Source organism: Zosterops lateralis, assembly GCF_965231275.1.
Source record: "Zosterops lateralis genome assembly, chromosome: 6".
NCBI lineage: Eukaryota > Metazoa > Chordata > Aves > Passeriformes > Zosteropidae > Zosterops > Zosterops lateralis.
The window spans coordinates 58705433-58729754 of NC_139761.1; the positions used below are offsets into that span (position 1 = coordinate 58705433).

Here is a 24322-nt window from a genome sequence, read left to right on the forward strand (position 1 = left end):
CAGTGAGCCCACTTCCCGGAAGTGGCGGCGACGGCGGCAGAGAGGCCGTGCTCTCCGTTCCCCCCCCCGGTTTCCCCCGCGTCCCCTCCGGGACCTCCCGGTTCCCCCAACATGTCCTACAACTACGTGGTGACGGCGCAGAAGCCGACGGCCGTCAATGGCTGCGTCACCGGTACCGCGGGGCGGGGGATGGCGGGAACACGCGGTTTGGGCGAGCGTGGGAGGGCGGTTTTGTGGTACCGGGGCTCTGGCGGAACCGGGACACGGGGGGTGGAGGTGCCGAGGGGCTCTGGGGATCCCGGAGAGGGGTTTGGGGCACCGGGAAGGGTTTGGGAGTACGGGGAGGGTTTTGGGGTGGGGCGGGGTTCGGGGTTCACGGGTGAGTTCCGGAGTACGAGGGGTTTGGGGGTGCCGGGGATTTTGGTTTAGTGGAGGGGTTTGGGATATTGGAGGATTTTGGAATACTGGGAGATTTGGGGGTAGAGGAAGGATCAAACTGCTCCTGAAATCCATAATAGGAGTGAGAGAGAGTGGGATTTGGGGAAGCTATGGGAACCCCAAGAGCCCTGGGAGTGCTGGGCGTGGTGGGAAGGGACCCCAGAAATGAGAATTCCTGAGGAAAGACAGCAGGAAGAGCATTTCTGCGGAAAAGCAAGGGGTACAGGCTGAGAGAAAGCAGTTGCTGAGAGCATTTAGCACTGTGGAAGGGACGTGCTGGGATTTTGAGATGCTCCAGGGAGGTTGTGGAAGTGCAGCCTGAAGGTGCCAGCTGATCCCTCCTCCGGCATTCCTTCCCTCTTTTCCCAGGACACTTCACCTCTGCGGAGGACCTGAACCTGCTGATCGCCAAGAACACCCGGCTGGAGATTTATGTCGTGACAGCCGAGGGGCTCCGGCCCGTCAAGGAAGTGGGAATGTACGGGAAAACCGCCGTCATGGAGCTCTTCCGCCCCAAGGTGGGTGCTGGCAGAGCAGGGGTGGGGCTGTGCCCACCTGGGAGGGGTGGGATGGGAATGCCTGCCCCTGGAATTCGCATCATCCGGGTTTTTTTGGGCAGGGGGAGAGCAAGGATTTGCTGTTCATCTTGACTGCCAAGTACAATGCCTGCATCCTGGAATACAAGCAGAACGGGGACAGCATCGACATCATCACCCGTGCCCATGGGAATGTGCAGGTGAGGGGGAATACAGCACCGGGATGGGGAATTCCCTTCCCTAGGGATGGCTTTGGGGTGTTGGGTTCCTGGTCCGTTGGTGGTTCTTTGCCAGCTGCTGGATCTGGGATGGGTCACCTGCAGTCACCAGGATGTTTCCAGAGTTAGTCTTGGTTTATGGGAGGATTTGTGGAATTCTGGGATGATTTGGGTTGGAAAAGAGACCTTAGAGCTCATCCAGTTCCTTTCTGTGGTCAGGGACATCTTGTGCTATCTCAGGTTGCTCCGAGCCCCATCCAGCCTGGCCTGGAACACTTCCAGGGATGGGGCAACTATAATTTTTTGGGAAATCCATCCCAGGGCCTCATTATCATCTTAGAGAAGGATTTCTTCCCATATCCCATCTAAACCAGCACATGGCATCCTGGAATGGTGTGGGATGGACAGGACTTAGAGATGATCTCATTCCACCTTTTGCCATGGATACCTTCTAGTAGACCAGGATGCTCCAAGCTGTGTTCCTATGGATTCAACTATATTATTGGGAGACTTTGTAAGATAACATATTAAATTTCAGGAAAATTAAAGCCTAAAGTTTTTGTGAGGCCAAATTTTCCCTGGGAAATGAGTCCTGTGGGAATTTGTGGTGAAGCTGTGGGAGCTTTGCCAGGCGTGGCAGTTGGAAAGGCATCTCCTCCTTGGGCTTGGTGGCTTCCCACTGGAAGGGAAGTGTATTGGGAAGCCATGTTGAGAAGTGTGCAAGGAGCCATTCCTCACCTAAGGGCTGGCAACTCCTGTCCCTGTTTTTCAGGAATATTGTCCTGGCACTGATCACCTTTCTCTTTCCTCTCCCTCTGGAATTCTCCCTCAGGATCGCATCGGCCGCCCCTCAGAGACCGGGATCATCGGGATCATTGATCCCGAGTGCCGGATGATCGGGCTGCGGCTCTATGACGGCCTCTTCAAGGTCATCCCCCTGGATCGGGAGAACAAGGAATTAAAGGCCTTCAACATCCGCCTGGAAGAGCTGCAGGTCATCGACGTGAAATTCCTCTACGGCTGCCAGGCTCCCACCATCTGCTTTGTCTACCAGGTGCCTGCTTATCCATGGATAACCCAGGTGGAGCCAAGGGCTCCCAAGGTTTTCCAGAGGCTTTTTGTAAGGCAGAATGAGGGATGATTCCAGCTCCTCCGGGTCTATGTTCCTCCATGCTGCCTTTTTCCAGCTCTGGGAGGGAGGAAGCAACGCTTTCCCACAGGATTTCTGGGCAGCTCTGCCTTGGATGGGAATTTTCCTTGTTAAACTCCCAGGAGGAGCTTAGGGATCTTTCCAGCAAGATCCACAACCAGTTGTTTCCCACAGCGAGACTTGAACCTTTCCTTAAAATAAGGCAATGTCCTGCTTGATATTTTTGGGAGGCAATTCCAGGTGTGTAAAAAGGATTCACAATCTCTCCCATCACCTGGCTCCTTATGGAGGAAGCATTCCTGGCCTTCTCTGGATTCCTGTTTTGATCCAAAAAGCCTTTGCTGTGCTGACTGAGCAAGGGATTAGCTTTCCTTTGGTAAATTCCAGGCTATCCCGGGCTTGGCTGAAATCCCATGCCAGCAGTGGCTCCATTATTCCCTGTTTGGGCACTGCTGGATTCCTCCAAGCTTCCTGGAGGGAAAAAATCTCTTTGTACCACATACCTGGAGTTTGGGGGAATAGTTGGAAAAGTGCTTTTCCAACTTCAATGGTTCCATGATCCATGTCAAAATAACTCAAACCCTTGGAAAAGGATGTCAGTTCTGATTCATGAAGCTCTGTATTGTTTCAATCCCTGCCTATGGAGAGCAGGATGTTTCCAAGCTGTTTCCTTGATTCTTTCTCCATTTATTACCCATTATCCCAGGACAGCAGGGGCTGGGATAATTTTGGGAAAGTTCTGAAACCACAGGGAAATACGATAAAACCCCCTGAATTCCTGAATGTTTGCAAGAGCTGGAGGAGGGGGTGATACTCCATTATGCCACTTGTTCCCAGGTTGTCAGAGGAACACAAATTCCAGAATATCAGCTGTAAAACAATAGAAAAAAAGTCTTTTGTGGCACAGGGATTTCCCTCCACAGGGAGGTATTTATATGTGGGAAGAATTGGGAGAATGGTGGCATGTGGATGTGAGGGAGGATGAGGAGATGGGAAGCCTCAGAAGCTTCCTGGAATGGTGTTTTTGCAGGAGAATGAGGTGGGGTCCCCTCACTTCTGGAATCTCATCCACTTTTACTTCTCTCCCAGGACCCCCAGGGCCGCCACGTGAAGACGTACGAGGTGTCCCTGCGGGAGAAGGAATTCAACAAAGGCCCTTGGAAGCAGGAGAATGTGGAGGCCGAAGCCTCCATGGTCATTGCAGGTTGGGCCTTGTTTGTAAAAATCTTCCCATGTTTTTCCAGACTGGATGGCTCCTTTTTTCCAGGCAGGTTGTCTCATGGTTGTTGTGTGTCCTGCAGTGCCGGAGCCCTTTGGAGGCGCCATTATCATCGGGCAGGAATCCATCACCTACCACAATGGGGATAAATATCTGGCTATTGCTCCTCCCATCATCAAGGTGAGGGGATCCCAAAAAATCCATCCTTTTCCAGGCCTTCCAGCCAGGAATTCAAACCCTTGTTGTCCCAGGTGTGGTCCAACAGTGCCACTTACTTGGACTTCCAGAGGTTTGGCTTCCTGGTCACTGTTTTTGGGGGCTGAGGGACATCCATGATCCCTGTGTGCCTCCCTTTTCTGTAGAGTTCTTGGAATTTTGTTTGGACCCCTGGGAATGGGATTAATTAGGAATTATTGCATGGTCTGGGCACAGTTCCAGGGCAGAGCCTGGTTTCATTTCAGGCAGTGGAAAACGTGGATGAGCCCCTTGGAGACTTGTTCAGAGGAGAAAAGACTTAAAGATTTTGGGACAGCAATTGGACTTGTGGGTTTTGTGGGAATAACAGGCCACTTCCCACATTTGATTGGAGGAGGAAGCACCAGTGGCCTGGCTGAGATGCTGCTCCAAGCTGAAAGAGGGCTGGAATTGCCATCCAAAGGTCCTTTTAAGATGGATATAAGGACAGGCTAAAAATCTTGGGGGAAGAAATGGGAATATTGGTGCCTGAAGGTGTCAGTCTGCTCCTGGAGCTCTGGAATGGCTGGGATACTGGAGCTGGGAGTGCATCACCTGCACAGGCCTTTTGGGGACCAGTTTGGGGCTGTTCCAGTGGAATCCTAGAATTCCCTGCTTTCCCTGCAGCAAAGCACCATCGTGTGCCACAACCGTGTGGATCCCAATGGATCGCGGTATTTGCTGGGAGACATGGAAGGGCGGCTCTTCATGCTGCTCCTGGAGAAGGAGGAGCAGATGGATGGCACTGTCACCTTGAAGGATCTGCGTGTGGAGCTGCTGGGAGAGGTAGGAATCACCTGGGCCATCCCTGACACTTGCCTGGGATTCTCCAGTCTGAAAAAGGCTCCGTTTGGCAATGAGTGGGAATTTTGGGAGCTGGAGGTGTTGATGCTTCACGTTTGTCATAGCCCTGAACTGTTGGGAAAATTCTCTGTGGCCACTTAAACTTACATCTTCTTCCCATTTTTTTTCCTGGTACTTGCACTGGAAGGAGCTTGGACTCTGTGGGATTTATGAAGGGATTAAATCCCTTTCCCATGCCTAGGGTTTTTCTGTTGGGTAACAGCTTAGTGGTAGAAGGGGTGTGTGTGTGGGGGGGTGTGTGTGTGTGTGTGTGTGTGTGTGTGTGCGTGCGCCAGGACCTTTCCATGCCACTGGAGGGTCACCTGCCTCTTCCCATTTCCCAGACATCCATTGCTGAGTGCCTGACCTACTTGGATAATGGAGTGGTGTTTGTTGGCTCCAGGCTTGGAGATTCCCAGCTCGTGAAGGTACGTGGCAGCTCCTGGTTGCGTGTTTCCACAGGAATCGGTTTTCATCAAAACATGGAGATGTGGATACATTTTCCTGTCTTCTCCTTTCCCTGTCCTGCTCCTTAAAAGACAGAAATTGATTCCAGTATTTATTCCCAGCTCAATGTGGACAGCAACGAGCAGGGATCCTACGTGGTGGCCATGGAGACCTTCACCAACCTCGGGCCCATCGTGGACATGTGCGTGGTGGACCTGGAGAGACAAGGCCAAGGCCAGGTAACATTTCTGCTTTTTCCTTCTCACTGCTGGGAATTTTTGGCTGGGGGTGTCCATAAAATCATAGAATCCCAGAATGGTTTGGGTTGGAAGGGACCTTAAGGATCATCTCATTCCATGGGCAGGGACACCGTCCACTTGACTAGGTTGCTCTAAGCCCTGTCCAGTCTGGCCTTGATGGATCTTTCAGGTCCATTCCAGGATTCCATGATTCTAGAGTGGGTTCCCCATTTCCATGATCCCAGAGAAGAGTGAGAGAACTTCCCAGCCACAGCTGGTAAAGTCTGTCTCCTTTTCCTCCAGCTGGTCACCTGCTCTGGGGCCTTCAAAGAGGGCTCACTGCGGATCATCCGGAACGGCATCGGCATCCATGAACACGCCAGCATCGACCTGCCAGGAATTAAAGGTGTGGGACATGTTCCACAGCCTCAGAGGGAACGTGGTGAGAACTGATGAGCTTGGGATGTGGAATTTTGAGGATGTGTGTGAGGAACTGTGGCCTCCTTGTTGCAGGATTGTGGCCACTGAGGTCGGATCCGCAGCGGGAGACGGACAACACCTTGGTGCTGTCCTTTGTTGGCCAGACCAGGTAAAGATGGGATGAGCTGATCCAGGCTCTCAGCCCTAGGTCAGAGCAGGAATTAATGGGAATTCCCTTCCCTGCTCAGGGTTCTGATGTTGAACGGAGAGGAAGTGGAAGAGACGGAGCTCACAGGATTTGTGGATGACCAGCAGACTTTCTTCTGCGGCAACGTGGCACATCAGCAGCTGATCCAGGTAATTCCAGCATGAGGAAAACATGGATATGGCTCTCGTGGTGTCATATGGATCATGATATATCCAGGGAAGAGGTTGGAGTGCTTCTCTGAGCTGATGGGATCAGCAAACAGGATCCTGAGTTCATGTTTCTAATGGGTGTGGAAAGAGGGAGGTTCTTGCTGTGCCTTCCAACTTAGAAACACTGTTTTCCATGGTTTTTCCTGTCTCTCTTCCCAGATCACCTCTGCCTCAGTGCGACTGGTCAGCCAGGAGCCCAAATCCCTGGTGAGTGAGTGGAAAGAGCCCAATGGGAAGAACATCAGTGTTGCTTCCTGCAACAGCAACCAGGTGGTGGTGGCCGTGGGAAGAGCCTTGTATTACCTGGAAATCCGGCCCCAGGAGCTCCGGCAGATCAGGTGAGCCCACATCCTGAGCCTCTTGGGATGCTGGGATTTGGGATCCAGGCAGACACCTGTCCTCCCTCCTTCCTCCCAGCTGCACAGAGATGGAGCACGAGGTGGCCTGCCTGGACATCACCCCCCTGGGAGACTCCAACGGGATGTCCCCGCTCTGCGCCATCGGGCTCTGGACCGACATCTCCGCCCGCATCCTGAAGCTCCCGTCCTTCGAGCTGCTGCACAAGGAGATGCTGGGAGGAGGTAGGAGCCTCCCAAGGGTGGCAGTGGTTACTGTCCATGTCCTGAAAGGCCTCACCCATCCCTTTTCCTGCTTCTCACAGAGATTATCCCTCGCTCCATCCTGATGACGACCTTCGAGAGCAGCCACTATCTCCTGTGTGCCCTGGGGGATGGAGCTCTCTTCTACTTCGGCCTCAGCCTTGAGACAGGTGACTTCTTCTCCTCCTTTCCAGTTTTTTGGGAAAGATCCTTCTTGCTTTATCAGCCTTATGCTCAGGTGGGACTGGCCATGTGCTGGGGGATTTCTCCAGCACACTGGAGGAATGAGATGGATTCTTAAATCTGGGATGTGCTTACCCACACTCCATTTTTCCCTGATGCGTTGTGGCATATTCCGATCCCTTTTCCCTTTGAATCCAGGCTTGCTGAGTGACAGGAAGAAGGTGACCCTGGGCACGCAGCCCACGGTGCTGAGGACGTTCCGCTCCTTGTCCACCACCAACGTGTTCGCCTGCTCCGACCGCCCCACCGTCATCTACAGCAGCAACCACAAGCTGGTCTTCTCCAATGTCAACCTCAAGGAGGTCAACTACATGTGCCCCCTCAATTCCGACGGGTATCCCGACAGGTGAGTCTGCCACCAGTTCCTGATCCTAAGGGATGTGGAGGAGAGGGAGGTTCTTGATGTTTCACCCAGTGTTTTCCATGATTTTTTTTTCCCCCCACAAGTTTGGCCTTGGCCAACAACAGCACCCTGACCATCGGCACCATTGATGAGATCCAGAAGCTGCACATCCGCACTGTTCCCCTCTACGAGTCGCCCAGGTGAGGATTCCTGGGATGAGGATTCCTGGGATCAGCATGCTCTGCTGCACAGGACAAGGGTTGGGGTGATGTTGCCATCCCAGGAACAAACAAACAGCTCTTGTTGCTTCCAGAGCACTTGGAATGGCCTTTCCTGGCTCTCCCACCCATATGGCTCTGTTTATCCCACAGGAAGATCTGCTACCAAGAGGTATCCCAGTGTTTTGGGGTGCTCTCCAGCCGGATCGAGGTGCAGGATGCCAGTGGAGGCACCACGGCACTCAGACCCAGTGCCAGCACCCAGGTGAGATCCCAGGCTGGGTCATCCCTATGCTATGGGGATCAGAATTCCTGATCCAGGTTTTCCTTGATGGTCCTCCATTCCAAAGCTTCCAAAGCTGTGAGTCCAGTCCAGTTCCTCAGCTGGGGAGGAATGGGGTCTCTCTGAGGGGGCGGCACAGCCACTGTTCCACCTGATCCCCTTTATTTTTGGATGCTGCTCCTTCCATATCTGATACAGGCTTCTGTGTGATCTACGAGGTTTTCCTTTTCCCAAGGATCTAGCTCTGGAAGCCACAGCTCTGTGTAAACTCAGATTAACACCATCACTCAGCCCTGCAGGATCAGGGACTGTGTCCTTTTACTCATTCCTTGCTCCACCTGTTCTCTCATCCCTTTTCTCACTCACTGGCTGCCTGAGGATGTGTGGATATCCGAGTAGCACTGGGATGTGATGGATTTTCCTGTTTCCCAGGCCTTGTCCAGCAGCGTGAGCACCAGCAAGCTGTTTTCCAGCAGCACAGCTCCACACGAGACATCCTTTGGAGAGGAGGTAGAAGTGCATAACCTGCTCATCATAGACCAGCACACCTTTGAAGGTACCTGTCCTGTCCCAAAATCCAGCTTTTCTCATCCTGGAGGAGCTCAGGGGAGCTTCAGCTAAAGGATTTTCCTGGAGGAACATCAGCCATAAGGTTTAGGGAATACCAATTTTTGATGGCACAAGGTGATGGGGAATAGGACAGGGAATCTCTAGGATGTGTCTCAGGCTTTCAGTTTAAGGACTTTGGGATTTCAGTTCTTCCTTCCTTTCCCACTTTTTTTCCCCCCAGTGCTCCATGCTCACCAATTCCTGCAAAATGAGTACGCCCTCAGTCTGGTCTCCTGCAAGCTGGGAAAGGATCCCAACACCTACTTCATTGTGGGCACTGCCATGGTGTATCCCGAGGAAGCGGAGCCCAAGCAGGGTCGGATCGTTGTCTTCCACTACTCTGATGGTAAGAACAAGGTGTTCTCACCTGGAAAGATCCAGCTCTTTTTGGTGGGAGATCAGGAATGAGCTCCTCAGACCCCAGAGAGCTTGCGTCCCAGAAGCAGGCAGTTTTTCCCAAGGAATCTGTTGTCGGGATCTGTAGGTGCTGTGTTCCCTTTCCCCCTTGTCTCCTAGAGAAGCCCAAGAATCCCTCACCAGCCCTGGATTCTGGGATTTGCTTTTCATGTCACTCGTCCCCCTCAGAGACAGTTTTTTAGGAAGCAAAATTCAGGCCAGCTCAGCTGAACCCTTGACTTCCCACCCTTTGGATAAACAACCCGAGTAATGCCTGGCTTTATTCCAGGGAAGCTGCAGAGCCTGGCTGAGAAGGAGGTCAAGGGAGCTGTGTATTCCATGGTGGAATTCAATGGGAAGCTGTTAGCCAGCATCAACAGCACGGTAGGCAAGGCCCTGACTTTTTTGGGGAGCATGTTTGTGGATCTGGATGTCAGCCAGGTGTCTGTTGAGAGCATATTCCAGCTCCCATGTGGAGAGTCCTGATCCGTGTCCCATCCCACAGGTCCGCCTGTATGAGTGGACAGCAGAGAAGGAATTGCGCACGGAATGCAACCACTACAACAATATCATGGCCCTGTACCTGAAAACCAAGGGGGATTTCATCTTGGTGGGAGACCTCATGCGCTCCGTGCTGCTCCTGGCCTACAAACCCATGGAAGGGAATTTCGAGGAGGTATGGAAGCGGTGCCAGGAATCCATTCTGACAGCTCTGGGCACAGGGAATGATGTTGGAGGAGATAAAAGGAGGAGTTCGGGTTGACTAGATACAAGGTTTGACATGGATCCCTGTGGTTTCTGGAGGGATGGATCCCTCAGTTTCCAGGGAACTGGCTGTGGGAAGAGCAGCTGGTACCTGGTGGGTGGGAGGTGCCATCTGGGATGCCTGGTGTCCATTTGGAATGGGGGTTTACATTGCTGGAGTGGCTTTGGCATAGGCTGCCCCACACTTTCCCAGGAGGTTGTCGAAGTGCCACTTGGACTAGGACCATCTCCAGGAATGCCTTTCCTACTCAGCTGCTTCCTGGAGCAGAAAGGACATGCTTGGTCCTGCCTCACTCCTGAATATTGGTGTTGGGTGGGATGAGGATGCAGGAATCCAGGCCAGGCCACCTGGACACAGCATGTCCCTTCTTGGCCCCTTCCAGATTGCCCGGGATTTCAATCCAAACTGGATGAGCGCCGTGGAGATCCTGGATGATGATAATTTCTTGGGAGCGGAGAATGCTTTCAATCTGTTTGTGTGCCAGAAGGACAGGTGAGCTGGATGGGATGGATTGGGAATGGGAATTGGGATGGGATGGGGTGATGGGATCTTCAGGAAAACTGGAGGAGCATTCTCAGCTTTTGGGAGTAAGGGAAAGTTTTGGAGTGCCCCCATCTGGGACTGAGCAGTGTTTGGGATTCCAGCGCGGCCACGACGGATGAGGAGCGGCAGCACCTGCAGGAAGTGGGATTATCCCACCTGGGAGAGTTTGTCAATGTCTTCTGCCACGGATCCCTGGTCATGCAGAACTTGGGAGAGACTTCCACACCCACCCAGGGATCTGTTCTCTTCGGCACTGTCAATGGAATGATCGGTAAGGAGCAGGGGCCAAGGATTCCCTGCAGAATCCTGGAATGGCTTGGGTTGGAAAGCTCATCCAGCTCCACCCCCTGCCACATTCCCATGTCCGTTATTCCTGTGCAGGCCTGGTGACATCCTTGTCGGAAAGCTGGTACAACCTGCTCCTGGACATGCAGAACAGGCTCAACAAAGTCATCAAGAGCGTGGGGAAGATTGAGCATTCCTTATATCCTTTGCCATTACAGCTAGGAGCCTGTGCTGGGTGGGGTTTACCAGCTGGAGAGGGTGGGAGCAGGTTTGCTGGTGCCCTTGGAAATCATGGAATTAAAGTTGGGAAAGCCCTCTGAGACCACAGAGTCCAACCATTAACCCAGCACTGCCATCCCACCACTAATACATGTCCAGGGCTGGTGTTTATTTCCTGTGGATTTGGGTCCTTGACAGCGGCACCTGGAGATCATTCCATACCGAACGGAAGACAGAACCAGCCACGGGATTCATCGATGGAGACCTGATCGAGAGTTTCCTGGACATCAGCAGGCCCAAGATGCAGGAAGTGGTGGCAAACCTGCAGGTGAGCTTGGGAATGTGGGCTTGGATCCTTCAAGGACCTTGCTCAGGAATCCAGGCTCAGTAAATGGTGGAATTGTAGAGTTATGGAATGGTTTGGGTTGGAAGGGACTTCAAGACACCTCCCACTGGACCAGGTTGTTCAAAGCCTTGTCCAGCCTGGCCCTGGAGCACTTCTAGAGATGGGGAAGCCATAGCCCCTCTGGAAAATCCTAAATCCACACCTTCCTGAATCATCTGGGAATGTTTTTTGGCACCTGCCAATGTCTCCAATGCCTTTTCCTCCCTGTGCAGATTGACGATGGAAGTGGGATGAAGAGGGAAGCCACCGTGGACGACCTGATAAAGATCGTAGAGGAGCTGACCCGGATCCATTAGCAGGATTCGGGATTGTTCCCTACCCCTCCCCTCCACATGGAGCAAAGGGAATCCTTCCCCAGCTGTGCCCAACACTGGCAGCAGCAGCTGGAGGGGGATGGAATCTCACAGGGGGAGCAGCTCGTTAGGAATTTGGGGGGGTGTTGGTCATCTCCTGCTGGGATTCATGGATTCTGCGGATTTGGCTGTGCCCAGAACTGTCCCTTGGGTGATCCACTGCGGTCTGATGCCCTCACCTCGATTCCCTTTTCCCTGGTGTCCTTAGATATTTTATTACTTTTTTCGGCTTTTGGTTTTGCTTTTGATCCTGTTTTATTTTTTTGTTTTTGTTTTTTTTTTGTTTTTGTTTTTTTTTTGGAAGGGGAATCAAAGCTGGAGGAGCAGATGAGGCTGGAGCTGAGGGGGCTAACTCTCTCTCCATAGGATCCATGCCTTGCTCAGGGCAGGAAGTTCTGGGAAGTTCAAGCTGTTGCTGATTTCGGAGTTTTACCAAATAAAGTAGTCCAAGAGGAAAGATCCGTGTCCTGAGGAATGATGATATCCATATCCTCGATTCTGGAATCTTGGGGACACCTGTTTTCCAGTTGCATTTTTCTAGCTTTTCTTGGATTTGTAGGAAATTTTAGTTCTTTGCCTGTTTGCCAGTGGCACTGTGAGTGCCTGGACAGGAAGATTGTAATGGAATTTTTTAAGAAAGCTGGATTTTCCAGCCTCTGGCTACTCATTAATAGTTCTCGTGGTCTCCCACCTCCTTCACATCTCTCATGGAATTTGGGTGTTATCCTGGATGTTTCCATGCTCTCCTCAGCCTGGATCTTCCCCATAAGTGCTGGTTAAGTGCCTCCCAAGTCCCATTCCATGCAGGTTTTTCCCAAATCCTCCCCCTCCTGGAGACAGATCGTGCTGGAAGCATCCCTGGCTCCCACTTCCCTCTCGTATTTTCAGAGCAGGCCGCAAGGACAAGGCTATATTTGGACATCTCTTCCAAGAGCTGGGGAAGCACAGGGAGTGACCTTGGACTTTGTGCTGCTGCTTTTATTACCTTGGGTTCTGTTTACCTGCCTGGAGCAGCTTGTTCCCAAATTTTGGAAGGCCCAGGGAGCAGCACAGCCTGGATCCTGGAAGAGCTCTCCTTTTCCCACCAAACCTGGGGATGCTGGTGCCAACGCAATGTTGACACCCTGCTTTTTTTGGATCACTGTTTATCTATTGCCTCTGGTCATGGAGCTGCCTCACAGGGATTTGGGGTCACATTCCTTAGGACAGGAGCTTCCCACAGCTGCATTGCATTCTTAAAAATCTGGCGTGACCCACCCCCCTACTGTGGTTTCCATTTGGAAGGGGGCTGTCTTGTCTGGGTGATCCCAATCCTTGGTCAGGATTTTGTGGGGAGAAAAACATGCTGGATTGGGAATTTTGAAGGCAGCAGCACCCTTTGCTCCACGGGATCAATCATTTACCTGCCTCCGACCTTCGCTTCATTCCCTGTCCTGGGATGAGGGCACGGAGCCGGGGGGGATCTGGGAGTCACCAGAGCGGGGTGTCCCACAGCATCCCTCTCCCTCCTGGATGCATCCCACCATCCCGGCTCTGCTTGGCCCCTTTCTCCGCCGCGTGGGTCCCCGTGCAGGGCTGGGAAGGCGGCCCAGCGCCTCCAGGAGAAGGAGGAGGAGGGGTGGGGAGAGGCCATGTCGGAGCTTTGCCAGATGTGGGAAAGGAGAGAAGGGGGGACGCCTTTCCCACTGCTTCCCAAAGCTAAGGGGGATCCCCTTGCCCGGCCCGCAGCCAGGGCAGGAGTGGCCGGGATGCCACCACTCGCCCCAGTTGAACGGGACAACCTTGGGGTGACCCCAGACCCCCGGTGCGGGTTTGGGGGGGGGGTGGGTGGGTGGGTGCCGCTGGCGACCCCCCCGCTCTCGCCCCCCTCCAATCCCGCATTGTTCCCGGCTCGGCGGGAGGAGGAGGAGCAGGGCCAAGGGCCAGCGGGAAGGCAGGCGGGAAGGCGGGCGCCGGGACGTGCTGGAGCCGCCTGTCATGTTGGTGGAGCTGCTCTTCCAGGCTGCCTGTGTGTCCCTGTTCCTCTCCAGTGGCCAGGGCAGGGTGTATCCCGCGAGGAAGAAGCCGGCCAGCTTTGCCGTGGAGAGGTAGCTGGATCCCCCCCCTTTTCCTTCTCCCTCTTCCAGCTACACCTGGGATGGGCAGCGTGCCGAGCTCCGGCTATCCCTGCCTCCAGCTGCAGGAGGGCTTGGCCAGAGGGGTACCAGCCGGAGGGGCCGGCACCCCGCAATTCCCTCCCTCTTCCCAGGTCCAGGGCAGCATGACACTGCTCCCCGCATCCCGGTCCTTTTCCCCACATCCTTGCCTTGCTCCCCGTATCCCTGTCCAGCCGGGGGATGCTTCCCCCGTCACCACGTGCTGGGATGTTCGGGATGGCTGGGAAGGTTGTCCCCTCTCTGTCCCACCTTATCCTACCTTCCTCTGATCCGTGCCATGCTCTGCTTCCCGGTACATGGGCACATCCTGACTGCTCCGATTGTCCTCTTGTCCTCGCATTCCTGGGACCTTTGCTCCATGCAGAGGGCTCAGGACAGGGTGGCCTCAGGCTCTGGTGTCCCACAGGCGCCGCGTGGGGCCCCACGTCTGCTTCCCAGGCTCCAGCAGCGGATGTTGTCCCGGCTGGATGCTGTCCCCGGGCAGCGGGAAGTGCACCTTGCGTGAGTATAGGGGTCTGGGGGACTCATGGGGGTCCTGTTCCCATTCTCAGAGCTCCTGTTCCCATTCCCACAGCACTCTGCTCCTTTGGCTGCGGTGGTGGTTCCTGCATCGCTCCCAACCTTTGCATGTGCCCGGATGGAGAGCAGGGAATCACCTGCCCAGGTACTGAGAGATGTGGCTATGCCAGATGCCCTTTCCTCTCCATGCCATGAATCCCAAGGGATGGAGATGACCACGAATCCATGGGCACCATGCCCAACCCTCTTCCCTTTCCATGCCACATATCCCAGCAGGCGGATGTGACTGTGGCTTCTTGTCACCTCTTCCTGGCACTGTCACCATCCCTGGAGGATCCATGGAGCGAGATGGGAAGTGGGTGGTCCTGGGGTGGCACGGGTACCCTGTGGACACCATGTCCATGTTCCAGAACCACCGGGAAGCTGTGGAGAGTACGGCTGTGACCTGTCCTGTAACCACGGCGGCTGCCAGGAAGTTGCCCGCGTGTGTCCCATTGGCTTCGCCATGGCCGAGACGGCCAACGGTGTCCGCTGCACCGGTGAGTGGGAATGCTATATCCCAATGGGAGTGGGCATCCCAATGGGAATGGGTGTCCTGGTGGTGCCCACACTCCAAATCTGACCGTTCCCTGTGTCCCCCTAGACATAGATGAGTGCCAGAGCGCGGCCTGTGAGGGGATGTGCGTGAACACGGAGGGTGGATTCGCCTGCGAGTGTGGAGCCGGCCGGGAGCTCTCTGCTGACCGCCGCAGCTGCCAGGGTGGGCAGGGTCCCAGGGGGGTGGGCAGGGCTCCCGAGGGATCCTGACCCTCATCCCAACCCCCAGACATGGATGAATGCCAGGCCACGCCATGCCAGCACCACTGTGAGAACAGCGTGGGCAGCTACCGCTGCTCCTGCCGGCCCGGATACCACCTCCACGGGAACCGGCATTCCTGCGTAGGTGAGCACCAGGATGGGGCCCTTCCCATCAGTCCCGGGACATAGAGGTGGCCCTGAGTCCCTCAGCACTGTGCCACACCCCCTTCCCTCTCCACGCCATGAATCCCAAGGGATGGAGGTAGTCACTGAGCCCCTGCATGTATGAGCACCATACTTAACCCTTGTCCCTCTCCATGCCATGAATCCCAAGGAATGCAGGTGGCTTTGAGGCTGTGGGCACAAGCCAGACCCCCTACTCTCTCCATGCCATAAATTCCAAGGGATGCAGATGGTCATGAATTTGTGGGCACTGTGCCAGAATCCCTTCCCTCACCATGCTACAAATCTCAAAGGATGGAGGTGTCCATCAGCCCATGCCCACAGTGCTGCCACCTCATCCTCATCCCTGTGTGGGCCGTGCTGAGAGCCCATCCTAGCGCTCCAGGCTCTTTCCTGGGCCACCTCCTGCCACATTCCCTTATCCCACAGATGTGGACGAGTGCCGGCGGCCTGGCACGCGCCGCTCCTGCCAGCACAGCTGCCACAACGTTCCCGGCAGTTTCCGCTGCTCTTGCCGCCCTGGATACCGACTCAGTGTGGACAAGGTGTCCTGTGAAGGTATCCGTGTCCTTCTCCTGGCTGGGTGAGCAGAGTGGGATATTCCCATCTCCCTGCCTGCCCCAAGTGATGTCTCTGCCCTCCTGATTTCCTTTCTAGGGTACCCCAAATCTATCCTGGCCCCGTCGGCCATCCTGCAATCCCTGCAGCATCCACCCACCCTTGTCCTGCTCCCTCCTGGCTCCCACCTGCTCCCAAGGGGCTCCCCCTCTCCCCACCTCCCTGTGGCAGCTCCTGGCACCCAGTTCCCTCCCTCCTCCCCATCCATGTTCCCTGAGCCATCCCCACGTGCCATGGGAGCCGCTGGCACCCCCATCCCGCCATCCCGCCATTGTTGGCATCGAGGGATCCCTCGGGAGCCCGGTGCTCACTGGACAGAGCCAGGATGCCAGAGCTGCACCTGCCAGGTGAGCATCCCGTCCTCCCACCCCTTCCCATGGCACCATCAAGACTTGGGATGAACCACCGCCCATGTCCTGGCAGGGGGGACGAGTCCTCTGTGACACAGTGAGCTGCTCCGTTCCCTGCTCCCATCCGCTTCCCGCTCCGTCTGGGGGTTGCTGCCCCACCTGCACGGGTGAGTCCTGGCCCCCGTGTTCCCCCCAATTCCCAGGATGGCCCCCCTTGAATTCCCAGGGGGACATCTCTGACCCCTATGGCTTGCAGGGTGCCTGCACGAGGGAGTGGCCAGGGCCGAGGGTGATGTCTTCTCCCTATTCGATGGGAATTGCACTGTCTGCGTCTGCTTGGTGAGCTGGATTGGGATGGGAGAATTCCCCCTCATCCCTGGGAGCCTCCCAGCACTGGAGACTCTTATCCCTGGAGACCCTCATACTGCATCCTGGCTCAACCATGGATTGGGATGCTCTGGAGTGAATGACACCCTCCCATCATGCCTCTATGGAGAATCAGGGTCCTCTTTCCTAGCCCCATGCTCCCCTCCGCAGGCCGGGAATGTCTCCTGCCTCTTCCCGGAATGTCCCCCAGAATCCTGCCCCAGCCCCTCTCCGGCTGACTGCTGCTCCTGCAATCCAGGTGATCCCAGGACTCCCAGTCTGGGGGTGTGAGGACCCCTGGGCTGGGCTGGGGGTTAGGGAAGAGCCATGCTTGGCTCTCAGGCCCCGCTCCTTCCCCTTTTTCCAGAAAAGTGCAATTTCCGAGGACGAACATATGCACATGGAGCCCGGTTCAGCCTGGATGGGGATGACTGCACCACCTGTGTCTGCCAGGTGGGTCCTGGATATCCCCAGGGATCAAGATCCCCAGATATACTCCAGTGCTTCCCTGCACCTGCTGGGGGTATCCCAGCTTTGCTCGGGGCTGATGGTAGGGACAGCAGGTGACCCATTCCCGTGTTCCCAGGAAGGAGAGGTGGAATGTTCCTTCACTCCCTGCCCCATGCTGGATTGTCCCCAGCACCAGCGGCACCTGGGTCCCGGGCAGTGCTGCTCCACCTGCCGGGACCCTCCGGCTCCTGCCAGTGAGTGGGGATGAGGGACACAGCTGGGAATGGGCAGGGAGGGACAGGGAGAGGGATGAGGGAGAAAAGCTAGGGGAAAGGGGAATGGCAAGATGGGAAGAACAACTGGGATAGAGGATGATGAGGGGGACACTTGGGGATGGGGAGAGGGAGATGTTGGGATATTTGGGGATGGGATGTGGGGAAGGGCAGGGTGGGATGTGGGGGACACCGGTTAGGTGGGATATGGGGATACTTGATGATGAGAAGGGTGGGAGACAGGGAATACCTAGGAACAGAGAGGGTGGAATATAGGGAACCCCCTGCGGACAGAAAGGGTAGGTTTTGCGGGACAGCTGGGAAGAGGGATCCTACCTAGGTTGCTTCCTGGATGACAACGGCGTGGAGTTTCCTGTCGGACAGATCTGGTCTCCGGGCGATCCCTGTGAGTTATGCATCTGCCAGGTGAATGAGAACCTGCTCTGCTTCATTCCCTCTTCCCTATTCCTGCTTCAGCGCACGGCTCCTGCCCCATTCCCGCCCTCAGGATGCCCGTGGCCTGGCAGGCCCTAAATCCCCCAAATCCGGCGGGTTTGGGAATCCCGAGATGTCTGTCAGGGTGTTCCCGCCTGCAGGCAGATGGCTCCGTGAGCTGCCAGCGCACGGATTGTGTGGAGACGTGTCCTTATCCCATCCGCATTCCCGGGCAGTGCTGCCCCGACTGCTCTGCAGGTGAGGGCACGCCCGGAATTCCGGGATTCTGAGCCGCCCGGGGACCGCCTGAACCCCTCTCCCCGCAGGCTGCACCTACATGGGGAGGACCTTTTCCAACAACGAGACCTTCCCGTCGGCGCTAGATCCCTGCCTCAGCTGCATCTGCCTGGTGAGGGCTGGGCCGGGCATTCCCAAAGGATTTGCGGCTCCCGCCCCGTGGGCTGAAGCCCGGTTTTTGGCTCCGTTGCAGGGAAAAGCTCCGGGGGCGCTCCGGGGTTCCTAACGCCCGGCCCTCGGGGGTCTCTCCCGTCTCTCGCAGCTGGGCTCAGTGGCCTGCTCGCCTCTGGAATGCGCCATCGTGTGCTCCTACCCCTTCCACCCCGAGGGTCGGTGCTGCCCCGTCTGTGAGGGTATGAACTTTGGCTGGTCCCCCAAAATCCCCTTGAACCCCCCAAATTCCCCCCGAGCCCCCCAAAACCCCCTCTGGACCTTGGTCCCCGCAGACTGCAACTACCAGGGCAGGAAGGTGGAGAACGGCCAGAGCTTCATTCCTGAGGGACAGCCCTGTACCCGTTGCACCTGCCAGGTGAGACCTCCCACCCATTCCCATGGGATGTCCGTGTCCATGGAGTGCCTGTGCCAGTGCCATTGGATCCCAGAAAGGGCTGGCAGGGCTGGCTGATCCTTGATTTTTCCAGCTTGGAGAGGTGAGCTGTGAAGAGAGGCCATGCCCCCGCTCCTGCTCTGAGCCCCCCACGCTGCCCATGGGCTGCTGCCCATCCTGCCTAGGTAATGGGATCCCTGGATCCATCCCCAGGCCACTTGGATGTGCCCCCTCCAGACTGGGGGTGCTGGGAAAGAGGTGGGTGCTGACCAAAATCCTCCCTCTGTCAGCCACAGGCATCCGGCTCCTGCTGCAGGGCAGTGACCTGTCCCCATCCTCATCCCAGTCTCCACCCTCACTCCTGTCCTCATCCCTGTCCCCATCCTCGTCCCATTCCCCATCCTCACCCCCATTCTCATCCCAGTCCCCAATCCCTGAAGATTCACCCCCTGGCACCCCTCAACACCTCCGCTACCGCCTGGCCCAGCTCCTGCTTCCCACCACACTCCCCCTCGGCCCCTCTCCAGGGATTTGGGGTGCTGGTAAGCCCCCTCAGACCACTGGATCCAGTCCCTCTGGATCTCCCTTGGCACCTGCTGTGCCCCTTGACCCGCTCTGTGAGGCCACAGTCCCCCCCGATCCCACAGGCAGCCCTGAGGCTCAGGGATCCCTCAGGAATGAGGATCCCTCTGCAGTACCATTGGACAGCCCCAGGTTCCAGGTGCCAGGTGTGCCTGGAACGCCGTGAGGAGGAGGATGAAGGAAAGGAGGAAAAGGGGGTCTGCAGGACCAGCAGGCCTGGCCCTGGGGAGGGGGCAGCTGTCCCCCTGCCACCAATAAAGTCACTCTGGTATTTATTCCCTGTCCCCTCATCCCTGCACCCACCAGCACATGGAGCCCTGGGGCTTGTCCTCTGGGAATTTTGGGATAAGTGGCTTTCCAGAATGATGAGTGCAGTGGTGGAGGTGTTCAGCCCCCTCACCCTGAGTGGGGTTTGTTGACAGGAGGGACATGTCCTGCTCCAGGTCCCCAAGGCTGGGAGCTCTTCAGGGATGAGCAGAGCCACATCCAGGCTCCCATCGTGGGGCACAGAAACATCCTTGACAGGTTCAGCTGAGGGTGACACCAGGGACACGCCACATTCCCAGGGATGTGCTGGCCTTTCCCAGAGAGACACGGCACAGGAGGGCTTCTCCACACCTTTATTGTCCTTGGTGGTGGCAGGAGTGCCAGGAAAGGGACAAGCCCTGCCAGCCACTGAGTTGGGAACACCTGGGATTCCCATCCCAGCTCAGGGCAGCCGGGACAGCCCCACCTTGTTGTTGGCCCTGTCGAAGATGATGTAATATTCCCGGATAAAGACATCCCCCAGGATCCAGAGCTCGCCCTCCTCAGTGGGAGTATCCATGCCTTGCAATCCCAGGCTGCAGTACCCATTACTCTGCTCCAAGGACACAGAATGGGGTGGTCACCAGCTGCTGCATCCCTCCCTCTATCCCTACAAACCCATTCCCAGTGGGATGCTCACCCTTAACACATAGGCTCTGGGCGGCACCGGGAATTCTCTGCCATGGATGTGGAAGGTGAGGTCGGGAAGGTTGCTGACGGCCTCACAGCTGATCTGGGGAGGACACGGCAGGTTAGCAGCCATTCCAGCTGGGACCAAACATCTTAGGGAGCATATTGAGGCCTCACCTCGCCACTGGAGCTGGCACCGAGACGCCTCATGAGAATCCGGAAGGCCCGGATAGGAACAGCCAACAGAGTGGTTCCTGTATCCACGATGGCCTGGCATCCCGAGGAACAGGCCACCGGAGTCCCGCTGATGGACACACTGGGAAGAGGGATGCAGGGTGAGCCTGGACTCCCCAAAACACCAGATGGAGGGCAGGGAATGCTAGGAATACCTCTCCATGCTGATCTGCCAGTAGGTTTCAGCAGAGAGCGGGATCCAGGAGATGCCTCTGGTGGTGTAGTAGGGATCAATGGCACCAAAGAGGACAAAGCTCCCACCTTGGCTGTTCCTGGAAAGGGGAATCCATCCGGGGTGGTTCCCAGCCCAACAATGCCCCCATTCCCATCAGAAAACGGGGCCAGTGTGAGGAGGAAGGGAGAAATCCTCAGCAGCTTTGGCTGGGATTTACCTGCTCAGGTAGACAGAGAAAAGATTCCTATCCACGAGGTTTTCCATCATCATGTTGTCAAAGACAGGGGTGGCTCCGGAGGAGGCAATGCTTGGGAATGCCAATCCCAGGATGCCGTCAAAGGGGGTGTAGTAGAAGAAATCCCCTGGCTCCGTCTCAGCCAGCCCAAAAATCTGGTTGTGGACGTTGATGCCAGCAACCTGGGAGAAAGGAGACAGGTGTGGATTGGGCACGATCCCATGGGATCCCATGGGATGAAGGGGCCGGAGCACCCAGCCGTACGTTGACAGTGTCGTATCCCAGGACTCCAGTCATGCTTCCCGTGCCATAGGCGATGAACAGGGTGTCGTTGGTGCTGAGGAACGTGGAGGATTCCCCGGGATTGAAACGGTTGTGATTCCCTGTGGGGGTAGGAAGGATGAGGATTGCCTGGGATTTGTCCCTTGGGAAAGACTGAGCAGAGCCCTGCAGGACTCCCAAAAGACACATTCCAGCCTCATTCCAAACACCTACTGCAGGCTGGACTGGAGCAGAAGACCGAGGGAACCCAGAGGTTGGAGGAGCCGGTGTCAAAGACCACAGTGAATTCCTGGGGTGGGGTCCCAATGGAGATGGTCCCAAAGTACTCATCCTGTTGGAATGGGAAAGAGGTTAATGGGATGGGGAAAGAAGTATGGATAAGGGGCTAATGGGATGAGTTAAAGGGATGGGGAAGGGACTGGTGGGATGGATAAAAGGCCAGTGGGATGGGGAAGGAGCCAGTGCCCCCCTGTGCTCCCTGATCCCAGTTCCCAATCCCAGCCTCTCACATCCATGTAGTTCTCCAGGGCCTCCACGGCGATGCCCGGGAAATACTTGGCTGCCAGGTTGTAGGGATGCTGCTCCAGAAAACTTTCCAGCAGTCCCTGCTCCTGCAGCCTCTGCCGCAGCGACTTCATCCTCTTCAGTGGCACCCTGTGGACAGGGACCAGGATGCATCACCGGGATATGCCACCGGGATCACCTCACATCCCACATCCCTGTTTTGGGGACTCCCTGGGGCTCACCTGGTCTGGAGGCCCTGGGCCAGGCCCACCAGGGTGAGGAGCAGGAGCAGCTTCATGTTGGGAGCTCAAGGAAAATGTGCCTCCAATCCCGGCCCCGCTCCTTATATCCTGGCTCCGGTGTTTGGCCAGAGGCCCCGATAAGAAAGGCAAACTGCTCCTGGGATGGTTATCAAAATGCCCTTAAGGAAGACAGGGGGGGAATGTCAAGCTGGGGGATCCCCTATTCCTGGGGGAATTCAGACCACGGGTATGTTGGGATGGGTGGGAAGCACTCCCGCTTATTCTGTGGGAGCTGGTGCGAATGCAGGGTTGTGTGTCCCTTGAACCCTCTAATTCCTTGCTGGAGGGTTTGAGCCAGACACTTTCAGGAATGGGGCAGCCACAAGTTCCATGGGATTTCTGTTCCCAGGAATGCCTCATCAAGGAACAGTTTCTTCCCGATACCCCATCTAACCCTGTCTTGTGGTAGTAGGAAGCCGTTCCCCCTCGTCCTGTCACTCCAGGTCCTTTCCAAAGTCCCTCTCCAGCTCTCCTGGAGCTCCTTAAAGCACTGGAAGAGGCTCCAAGGTCTCTCCAGATCCTTCTCCTCTTGCCAAGGCTCCATGAAGGATTTTCAGGCTGCCAGGTCCAGATTTTCCATTCTGGGAATCAGCCAGGATTTTCTCCTTCCCAGCCCCCTACAACACATCCCATCATCCTTTTTTTTCCTCAGGGATAATCCAGTGCTCCATCCCTTTTCTCCCAACATCCCCTGTCGAGGTTCTCCTTCATTTCACTTCCCCCAGTGCAACCTAGCACCGTATCCTTGGATTCTTCTATCATTCCGAGCTGGGATGGGGCTGATTCCAAGGGAGGAATGCCAGCTCCAGCATTAGGGAGCCCTTGATCTCCTCCAGGACAAGGTGACCATTCCAAAACCCACGGATCCATCACGTGGTGCCATAAATGAAGCCAAGGTGCCCAATCCCGCTCCTGTGACCTTCATCCAGAGGCATCTGGAGTTTGGCTTTCCCTCAGCTCATCCCAGTTTTCCCCCAGTTCAGGGACTTTGGATATGGGAATGGAGTGACAGGACAAAGAGAATGTCTCCAAACTGGAAAACGGAATATTGGAAAGAAACTCTTACCTGTGAAGCTGGTGAGGCCCTGGAATGGATTTCCCAGAAAAGCTGTGGCTGCCCCATCCCTGGAAGTGTCCAAAGCCAGGTTGGAGAAACCAACCTGGAATGTGTCCATGAAGATTTTGGAGTTACCAACATTTCCTCCTCTTTTTTTTTGCCAAAATAGTAGAGAAAACAAAAACACGAAGTTTTCCCAGAGCTATTTATGCATTGCATTCCCAGAAGTGCAATCCCTGGGGATCAGGATTCCTGTTTTTCAATGGGAAAAAACCTATTTGCCCAATTATGGGAAGATTTAGGATAAGCTTATTGTGCTGCTGGGAAATCCCATCAAAGCAGAACAATGGGTCCAACAGGGATGGATTTTTTGGATGGATGATATCCACAAAAGGAAGAAGCTGTGGACTTCAGGACTGGGAACAAAATGGGAATTGCTATTTAGCACTAATTAAATCCAGAACAAAATCTGGGAGGATGGAAAAACACACCCTTTTAGGGCATGGAATGGCTTCCTCAGAGAGAAATCCTGGATTTTCCTAACCTTGACGGGGAAATGGAGGGCATGAGATGCTGGATCCTGGAATAATCCATCCCGGTGCTGGGACCTCATTGGAAGGGAGCAGGTGGCCTCCCTGCCACAGCTTTCCTTGGCACCAGAGGGCACCACAGCATGCGGAGATCCCAAAAACCCCCAGCTGGAAACACGGATCTTGGAAGCTTTTCCTCCTGGTTGATGCAGCCGGGGCTGGGGGAGGATTCCCAGGCAATAAATCCCTCCCAAAATTTCAGCTTTTACGGGGAAAAATCAGATTTTTAATACCATTTTGATGTGGAAACACACCTTGGGATGAATTTAACTTCCATGGGAATTGCCCTCTGGTTCAAACAGGGAATTTAGGGCTTTTGGGACATCAAAACTCGTTCTGACAAAACTTCCTTATTTTTATCTCTGCAGGCTCCCCCAAAAAAATCCCCTTTTGGAGACAGAGCTTTTCTTGGAAATGGATTAATGAAGTCAACTTTTCCAGGCCCAGTTCCCAGTTTTTCTTGTCCCTTCCCTAAAGGCTTTTATCACCCGGGTGCTTTATCAGGGCTTTCAGATGAAAGGAGGGAAATCTGACGCTCCCGAGGTGTCAAATTTCCGGGACTGGGTTAAAAATATTTAATTAACTTATCACAGAAGCCCAGGGATGTTGGCTGATCCCTGTGGGAATGAAATTCTGCAGAACAGGACCTCGGGGTGCTCAGGTCACCTTTTCCTACCTGCTGTGGGTGATTTTGACTGGGATTAAGACACCATCCAAGGGAAAAAAACATGCGGAACCATCTTTTGTGGAAATTAAGGACATTAATAAGCAGCTAATGGGAATATCCTTCCAAATCCACCTGTTTATCCCAAATTTATTTCTGGGTAACACTTTTAAATGGGTATTTTTTCCATTTCTTTCGTGCAAATTCAAACACAAATTTTCCCTCTCCTCAAACCCTATGTTTTAATATAAAATGTTAATTAAACATTTTCCAGCTTTTCCAGGTCTGTGGAAACTGCTCCAAACGAAGCTTGGAATTAGTTTTTTTTCCCCTTTTGGAAAGTCAA

At 55.0% G+C, this 24322-nt stretch overlaps 3 protein-coding genes and 1 long non-coding RNA gene across 5 annotated transcripts; 2 read left to right on the forward strand and 2 right to left on the reverse strand.

Moving 5' to 3' along the window:
* Window position 1: 1 nt before the first annotated feature.
* DDB1 (damage specific DNA binding protein 1) lies at window positions 2-11881 on the forward strand. The gene is made up of 27 exons (XM_083863375.1): window positions 2-172; window positions 808-956; window positions 1058-1174; window positions 2025-2246; window positions 3432-3546; window positions 3644-3741; window positions 4423-4581; window positions 4983-5066; window positions 5208-5324; window positions 5628-5730; window positions 5838-5913; window positions 5993-6101; window positions 6321-6499; window positions 6579-6742; window positions 6823-6930; window positions 7142-7349; window positions 7451-7546; window positions 7718-7829; window positions 8280-8403; window positions 8638-8802; window positions 9142-9236; window positions 9358-9528; window positions 10001-10110; window positions 10263-10432; window positions 10543-10645; window positions 10870-10993; window positions 11284-11881. The coding sequence occupies exons 1-27, from the start codon at window positions 112-114 to the stop codon at window positions 11365-11367; spliced, it is 3423 nt and encodes a 1140-aa protein (XP_083719501.1). The 5' UTR covers window positions 2-111; the 3' UTR covers window positions 11368-11881.
* Window positions 181-13953, reverse strand: LOC310910566. Of its 2 annotated transcripts, none has more exons than XR_014590367.1 (3): window positions 13840-13953; window positions 994-1111; window positions 181-836 (listed from the first exon to the last, which is right to left on the reverse strand). It is a non-coding gene; the product is annotated as an uncharacterized lncRNA (long non-coding RNA). The 2 variants fall into 2 exon arrangements; XR_014590368.1 differs by having other exon boundaries at window positions 181-839.
* On the forward strand, window positions 13344-19272 carry VWCE (von Willebrand factor C and EGF domains). Its single transcript, XM_083863376.1, has 19 exons — window positions 13344-13511; window positions 13987-14081; window positions 14155-14244; window positions 14510-14638; window positions 14743-14859; window positions 14926-15042; window positions 15510-15638; window positions 15738-16045; window positions 16122-16215; window positions 16305-16387; window positions 16586-16673; window positions 16782-16867; window positions 17001-17118; window positions 17477-17562; window positions 17733-17829; window positions 17898-17980; window positions 18131-18221; window positions 18315-18397; window positions 18510-19272. The coding sequence occupies exons 1-19, from the start codon at window positions 13402-13404 to the stop codon at window positions 19161-19163; spliced, it is 2658 nt and encodes an 885-aa protein (XP_083719502.1). The 5' UTR covers window positions 13344-13401; the 3' UTR covers window positions 19164-19272.
* Window positions 19273-19706: 434 nt separating this feature from the next.
* LOC310910208 (pepsin A-like) lies at window positions 19707-24055 on the reverse strand (the record flags this gene model as incomplete). Its single annotated transcript, XM_083862656.1, has 10 exons — window positions 23989-24055; window positions 21606-21784; window positions 21369-21513; window positions 21073-21190; window positions 20842-20960; window positions 20560-20759; window positions 20323-20439; window positions 20111-20249; window positions 19944-20036; window positions 19707-19856 (listed from the first exon to the last, which is right to left on the reverse strand). The coding sequence occupies exons 2-10, from the start codon at window positions 21659-21661 to the stop codon at window positions 19707-19709; spliced, it is 1137 nt and encodes a 378-aa protein (XP_083718782.1). The 5' UTR covers window positions 21662-21784; window positions 23989-24055.
* Window positions 24056-24322: the final 267 nt, after the last annotated feature.

Coding starts and splice junctions, on each gene's coding strand:
- DDB1 (XM_083863375.1), top strand. CDS start 112: ATGTCCTACAACTACGTGGTGACGGCGCAGAAGCCGACGGCCGTCAAT. Junction 957..1,057: donor TGGAGCTCTTCCGCCCCAAG/GTGGGTGCTGGC, acceptor TTTTTTGGGCAG/GGGGAGAGCAAGGATTTGCT. Junction 8,404..8,637: donor AGACCAGCACACCTTTGAAG/GTACCTGTCCTG, acceptor TTTTCCCCCCAG/TGCTCCATGCTCACCAATTC.
- VWCE (XM_083863376.1), top strand. CDS start 13,402: ATGTTGGTGGAGCTGCTCTTCCAGGCTGCCTGTGTGTCCCTGTTCCTC. Junction 17,119..17,476: donor GGACCCTCCGGCTCCTGCCA/GTGAGTGGGGAT, acceptor GATCCTACCTAG/GTTGCTTCCTGGATGACAAC. Junction 17,830..17,897: donor CTGCCCCGACTGCTCTGCAG/GTGAGGGCACGC, acceptor CTCTCCCCGCAG/GCTGCACCTACATGGGGAGG.